General features: G+C 47.8%; 1 protein-coding gene across 1 annotated transcript in view; it reads right to left on the bottom strand.

Annotated features, from left to right (window-relative positions):
• Positions 1 to 5,781, bottom strand: part of KIF14 (kinesin family member 14) — a 65,713-nt gene extending 59,932 nt beyond the window's left edge. The window contains exons 1-3 of the mRNA XM_004699787.2: positions 4,685 to 5,781; positions 1,816 to 2,070; positions 745 to 832 (exon numbers count right to left, since the gene is read on the bottom strand). Of these exons, the coding sequence (XP_004699844.1) occupies positions 745 to 832; positions 1,816 to 2,070; positions 4,685 to 5,781 (1,440 nt within the window). The remainder of the gene's footprint in view (positions 1 to 744; positions 833 to 1,815; positions 2,071 to 4,684) is intronic.
• Between the last annotated feature and the right edge of the window lie 839 nt (positions 5,782 to 6,620).

Below are 6,620 nucleotides of genomic sequence, written 5' to 3' on the forward strand. Positions count from 1 at the left end.
GACCGTGCCACAACTTAATGATTCTTAGGATCAAGCAAATCCGGATAGAAAGTGGTGTAATAGATTGTCTGACAAGCAGTGATTATTGGCTAATGTGTGAGTGAAAAAGGGAGAGGGTGAGCAGGCCCAGGTCTTTCAGGGAGAGGTGGAGCAGGAAGAGCAAGGTCCTTGGAGTCAAAGCCAAGGTGGGTTCAAATTTCACCTGCACTGTTCTCATTCTGCTCCATACTGTCCCTAAGTGTCTGTCTGCTGCCCTCAGGTAAGTCTGTTCACCGCTTCCCTGCTGAAGCACCTAGTCTAGAGCAGCGGTTCTCAACCTGTGGGTCATGACCCCTTTGGGGGTCAAACAACCCTTTCACAGGGGTCGCCCAATTCATAACAGTAGCAAAATTAGTTATGAAGTAGCAAAAAAATAATGTTATGGTTGGGAGCCACCACAACATGAGGCGCTGTATTAAAGGGTCATGGCATGAGGAAGGTTGAGAACCACTGTGCTACAGCCTCACTGCGGCAGTGTAAGCCACTACATAAACACAAAAGGAACACAGTAGAGACGGTTGGGAAGATAGATTCTAAATTTGGAATCCCACGTGCCTTTTCTATATTACTGTGGCAAAGGAAAGTGACCTAGATATTAGAATTCAATCTTCCGTTAAGCATTTCCTTCATGGCATTGCCCTGATTTTAACAAGAGGATTGCCTGCTAGTCTAATCTGCAGGCTTGTGGGTGCTCTGAGAACATACCTCTTGGGTTTGTTGTTTGGCTACTTGAGCAAAAAGATCTTCACAGAATCTTGGAATTATTCCTGGTTCTTCACTGAATCCCATCATCCTGGAAAACACATTATGAATAAGGATAAAACTGGTTAAGGGTGTATGCGAGTGTTTAAGTCCTTTGGGGGGCTCGGAGTGGGGGAACAAGCCAATTAAATCTCACAGTTCATAGCGAAGAACCTCGGCCCTGGAGCCACATCTGGCCAAGTTCAAACCCTGATTTACCACTGGCCAGCTCTGTGGCCTTGGGTAAGATACTTAGCCTCACTAAGCCTCCATTTCCTCTTCTTCGAAATGGAGCTAACCTCACTACCTTGGAGTTGATGCCAACTCATAGTGACCCTAGAGAATAGGGTAGAACTGCCCTGTGGGCTTCTGAGACTGTAACTCTTCATGGGAGTAGAAAGCCCTGTCTTTATCCCTTGGAGTGCTGGGGGTTTTGAACCACTGACTGCATATTGCAGCCCAGCATGTAACCCTATACCACCAGGACTCCCATGGGAATAATAGAAATCTCTAATTCAGAAGACTGTTTTAAGGGAGTATAAGAAAAGTCTTCTCAGCATAGTGCTTAGAATATAGGAAGAATTACATAAATATTACTTACCATTAAAATTCTGAGTATTTCCTTCTAAGACAGGTATTATCACAGCTACTGTTTATTGGATGTCGTATTTTTCATTTTGATGCCAATACTTATAAGTATCTGTAACCTCTCTCAGCTGCCGATCACACATGAAATATAATTACAGTAAAATGGGGCCAGAGATATTTACAGAGCTATCTCATGGGTAAAATGAAGTTCAAAGTAACTTGCCCAAGTTTGCAAACCTAATATGCAATATGTATACAGAGCTAATATGTATGCAGAGAAATATGTACTTTGTATGCAGAATATGCAGCATGTATGCAGAGCTAACATGAAGCTGAGATTCGAGCCCCGATCTGTGTGCTTTCCAAACTTTCTCACACACCATGCTGCTTTCCCTAGAGAGGAAGTCTGAATACTTTCTGAATCATTATATTTGCAATAAAACTTACGTATAGGATTTTCCTGAGCCAGTCTGACCATAGGCAAAGAGACAGGTGTTGTAGCCCTCAAAAGCTCTTTCCAGGAGTGGCAACGCGAGTGTCTCATAAACAGCTGCCTGGCCAGCATAGTTCGGATGGCATTCATCGAAAGACCAGAAGGCGACGTCGTACATGAAGTTGTACACTTGTTTCATGCTAGGGTGCTGTACCACCACTTCCTCCCCATTCACGAAGACCGCCTGGGATGCCTCTTCAATCCTCTCTCTTTAAGAAGAAGCGCAAAGAAAAGAGTTAAGTCACTACACTCCTCTCCTTCGGTATTCCCACAGGCTAGAGGGCGCGCCTCGAAGCGGTTACTAGGACAGTCTTCACAAGCAAGTCAATCTTTCCATTTTAAGTGGAACACAGGCCAGCAAGCACAGTTACAACGGCATCTGCAAGAGATCCCCAGCAGCTCTGACGCCGTGCGTGACGGGAAGATGGGGCTCCAGAGTTCTTGGAATTTTCAAAAACGTTTTTCTCATCCTCTTTTTCTTGAGCTACCTTTTTCCTTCCCTAACCTCCCGACTATAATCTACCCACACTCTTCAGTTCCAATCTGAAAATCTACCTTGAGTAGATTTCACAGAAATCTGTGGGCATAAATCTATGTTAAAAAACGACACAAATTAGAATTTCAACACGCTTCACTGTACTTCATTTGAATCCTAAGTCTCTGCGGCTCTTGTCATTCTTGGCCCCACCTCCTCCTCCCCAGACTCTCGCCCTCAGTCGCGTGCCTGCACGTCCATCCTCACACCCAGGCTGGAGCCTCGCACTGACTGTAGATCTGTGGAAAACCAAGATGAGTCGTTGGTACCGGAAGTCCTTTGTCCTCCTGACTCTAGCTCAGATCAGAACTTATACTAGAAACCACCTGCCTGACCAGTGTGGCCAGAGCCCTCCACCCCAGCCCAGCTTCCTGGGCTCCTCGGATGTGTCTGGTCCGTTAGTGTAGTCACCCATCTTACATGTTGTCTTGACTGGCTTTGTTCTCTCTGTAACCTCTCCCTACTGTGGTTCTTGAAGCTTCTGGAGAGCAAAATTAACTCCTACTCCGCTCTCTTCACTCCTTGGGCCCCACGTGCTCACTTTTGAGCCTCATAGCACTGTTATGATTTGCCTTGAACTACTGACTGACCTTTCCTCTCACAATAGAAGGCCCCTCCCACCGCAGTCATCACCGTATCTTTCTCTAACTTGCTTAGCTACACACCATCAAGCTTTAAACAACTCCCTGAGACGCTGGCCTTTAGACACCCCTCTGGAAATCTGGAAATGAACACATCCCTGTGACTCCATGTTCAGACAAAGCCCCAAACCGGGGAGTCCCTGCCCACTGACAGCACCCCCTGTGGGCTCCCGAGACTGGACTCTTCATGGGAGGAGAAAGCCCAGTCTTTCTCCAGCGGAGCTGCTGGTGGTTTCAAACTGCCGACCATGCGGATCACAGCCCAACACGTAGCCACACCACCACCATGGCTCCTAGCAGACAAACATTAGGTTTATAAGGTGAAAATTATCATGAGGGAGGTAGACACCCACTAGAACAATCAGCCATAGGAGGTCCGAGGGGCAGCCCTGGCCCGGGGACCAAGTACAAAAGGCAGGAAAGGATAAGAAAGGCGAAGGGATGGCGATCGCAAAGACGAAGAGGCAGTGGGCAGATGTGGGCTATAGTTGACGCCATGGGACAATCATAAAGGAAAAGCAAATCTGCTCTGTGACTGTCCACCCAAATCACACCTAACGCTAAGACTGTATACATTCGAGGATAAGCCAAGTTTTTTCAGCAGTTTTACACTAAAAAGTACCCCAGTTTTGGGTGGTAAAATTAGGTACCTCAGCTTATACTCAAGCAAATACGGTAATAATAAAATTTGAAACTACTGACGTTGTGATGTCTCCACTGCCTTCCCTTATAGTATTCCAAAACACTGGAATGCTGCATTCCCGTTTTGTCATCCACCTATCTCAGTCCTATCCCTACTCTGTCATCACCCACCCAGTCACTTTTGGAAGACAGATTTTTGTCATCAGAAGCAAACCTAGCAAGTCACCGCAATGACAACCATCATCATTGATCTGAGACGGTGATGATCAGCACTCAGGACGGATCCCAGAAGAATCTCTTGGAGGACTGAGGGACCTGTTAGGTTTCTTTAGAAGGGAAAGCAGACGCGCCCACCAAGTGCGACAGATGTGAAAACAGACCAAACCAGAGACTCAAATGACTTGCTCAGGCTTTTCAAAAGCAGTGTATCTTTTTTAGAAACTCATGATTTAGAAAATACGGTTTTCTAGCTATTTTTCTTTTTAAAAGATAATCACTGAAAATAAGCAACATACTTCAACTACCCCTAAAAGTTGTCGGTATGAGCCCTACAGGACCAGTGGTGTGAGTGGCGAAACAGGGAGGGTAGAGGGAGAGTGGGTAGGAAAGAGGGAACCGGTTACAAGGAACTATATGTGACCTCCTCCCTGGGGGACGGACAACAGAAAAGTGGGTGAAGGGAGACGTCAGACAGGGCAAGATATGACAAAATAACAATTTATAAACTATCAAGGGCTCACGAGGGAGGGAGGAGCAGGGAGGGAGGGGAAAAATGAGGACCTAATGCCAGGGGTTTAAGTGGAGAGAAAATGTTTTGAGAATGAAGAGGGCAATGAATGTACAAATGCGCTTTACACAATTGATGTGTGTATGGATTGTGATAAGAGTTGTATGAGCCCCTAATAAAATGATTTTTTTAAAAAATATTGGCAACAGGCGTAAAAATGCACGTTGAGTCCATCAGCTTTCAGAGACAGGCAGCTTACCTGGCCCAGGCGCACGTACCTCTTGCTGAAAGGCCTCACACGCACGGCCACCGTCACCTGGCTGTTCTCGACTTTGAAGGGGTCTGCTTCTGTGCAGGCATTCTGGGCTGTGGTTTCTGCTTCAGGGGGGAGTGTAGTTTCCTGTGACCTTTCACTTTTACTCGCGAGAAGAGAACTCTGGGGCCTTTGTGCAACTTGAAGGCTGGGCGGCTTAGCCTTCAGTATGGGTGTGGCCGGGCTCTTCAGCCGGGACACACTCCCCTTTGGTGTGGACCTGAGTTCCGTTACACACTTCGTGGGCGTCCTTCCTCGGTCTAAGGTGCCCAACTGAGGAGCTGAATTTTTCGCCGCATCCTTCCCAACACTTCTGTGAGGTAAGTGATCTGTTCCTGACGCCTTGACATCCAACTTGCTCTGAAGAGGTTTTGTCGCCAAGGGTCCGGCTCTCACAAGTTCAATGTGACTCCGAGAACCAGCAGGGCCTCCGTGAGTTAAGTACCTTGGGGCAGCACTTCCAGTTTCCTCCCTGGGGGCAGAAAATGTTTCTTGGCGCTTTTCCTCAGTCACCAGTGCGGAGCTTTTTGAGTCCTCGATGAACGCTACCGAAGAAGCCACGAGAGCGTTTCCCCCGGGATTTGCAGCCTTCCCACTGCTACCGGTTTCCTGGGAGGCACCGTGACTTTCGGTTCCACCTCCCGGTTTCCACTGCTGCCTTCTGTTCCACTTCTCCCCAGGGTCGGCGTGAGCCCGGCGTTGTAACGTCAGGCGTTGTTCGGCTGTTTTTTCAAAGGTGTCTCCTAACTCACTACCAAGCCAAGATGATTCTGCCTTCCTTGTAACTCTCCTCTGAAGTGTCAATCTTCCTACAGGCTGAGGGCCCGGGGGGAAGCCGCCTGCTTTCTCACAGGCAGAAATCACGTACGTGCTGTTTATCTCTCGGCTTCCACTTGCACATCTCAAGAGCGGGTCATTACCTTCACCTTCTGCCTGCTCTGACTTCAAAGGCGGCTTGAGGGAGCTGCTGCGGGAGAGGCCACCCCCTAATGAGTTCTTTGGGGAGGAAGGAACACCCAGGAGGTCGCTGTCCTGTCGAGGATAAACCATAGACACAGACATGTTGCCAGCAGCTCATGAAAATCAAACAATGCTGCTGAGGAACCTAAGCTTCTCTCTGGATGATTGTTTGACTTCCAGCCATTTCTCCAGTGATGAGTTTCTGAAAATAGTTGATAACCTACAAAATAGAAAGAAAAAAAAAATCAGGTTGCACAGACTACAAACAGGCTTTAAAGACAGAGAGCCTACCATTTGAAAAGCAACTTTCCAGAGCATGCAAGAGACCACAGCAGCAACAATGACACTGTCTGGTCCTTTTCCTACTTGCCTCTGTGACATTTGCAGTCCTGGGTACTGCCATCCTACCTATATACCCCAACCTCTGCCTCCTCTGGTCCTTTCTGTCCCTTTGGGGCGCTGCTTCCCTCCATCTACTCCTTCAAAGGCAGATGCCCCGTGATGTGCTGCTAGCTAGCAGAAGCACCTTCTTCCGGGCTGCAATCCACAACTGTAGTCTCCAACACGCAACCCCCAGCTCAGACATCACTTCCGAGCAACTTTGGACAAATCTCTTCCCTCAATCCTTCTTCAGCAAATAAATGTAGTGGGTCCTCATTATGGGCCAGGGTGGTGCAAGCCATTAACCCATTCAGCTGCAAAGCAAAAGGCTGCAAGTTCCAGTCCCCCCAGACACACCTCAGTAGACAGACCTGATGGCTTACTTCCCGAAAGGCACACACTGCGAACCTCTGCTCTGACTGACCCACAAGGAAGGGGGTTTTCATTACATGTCAGGCCCTCTGAGAGCCAGGAGTAGATTTCAAAGGTAAGACTACCTTGATCCCCACATCTCACTTTCTCAGTTAGGGAGGTAGACACCCACTAGAACAATCAGCCAT

The sequence above is a fragment of the Echinops telfairi genome, unplaced genomic scaffold, assembly GCF_000313985.2.
Source record: "Echinops telfairi isolate 266 unplaced genomic scaffold, ASM31398v2 ScPeMD7_7424;HRSCAF=8462, whole genome shotgun sequence".
In the NCBI taxonomy this organism is placed as follows: Eukaryota; Metazoa; Chordata; class Mammalia; order Afrosoricida; family Tenrecidae; genus Echinops; species Echinops telfairi.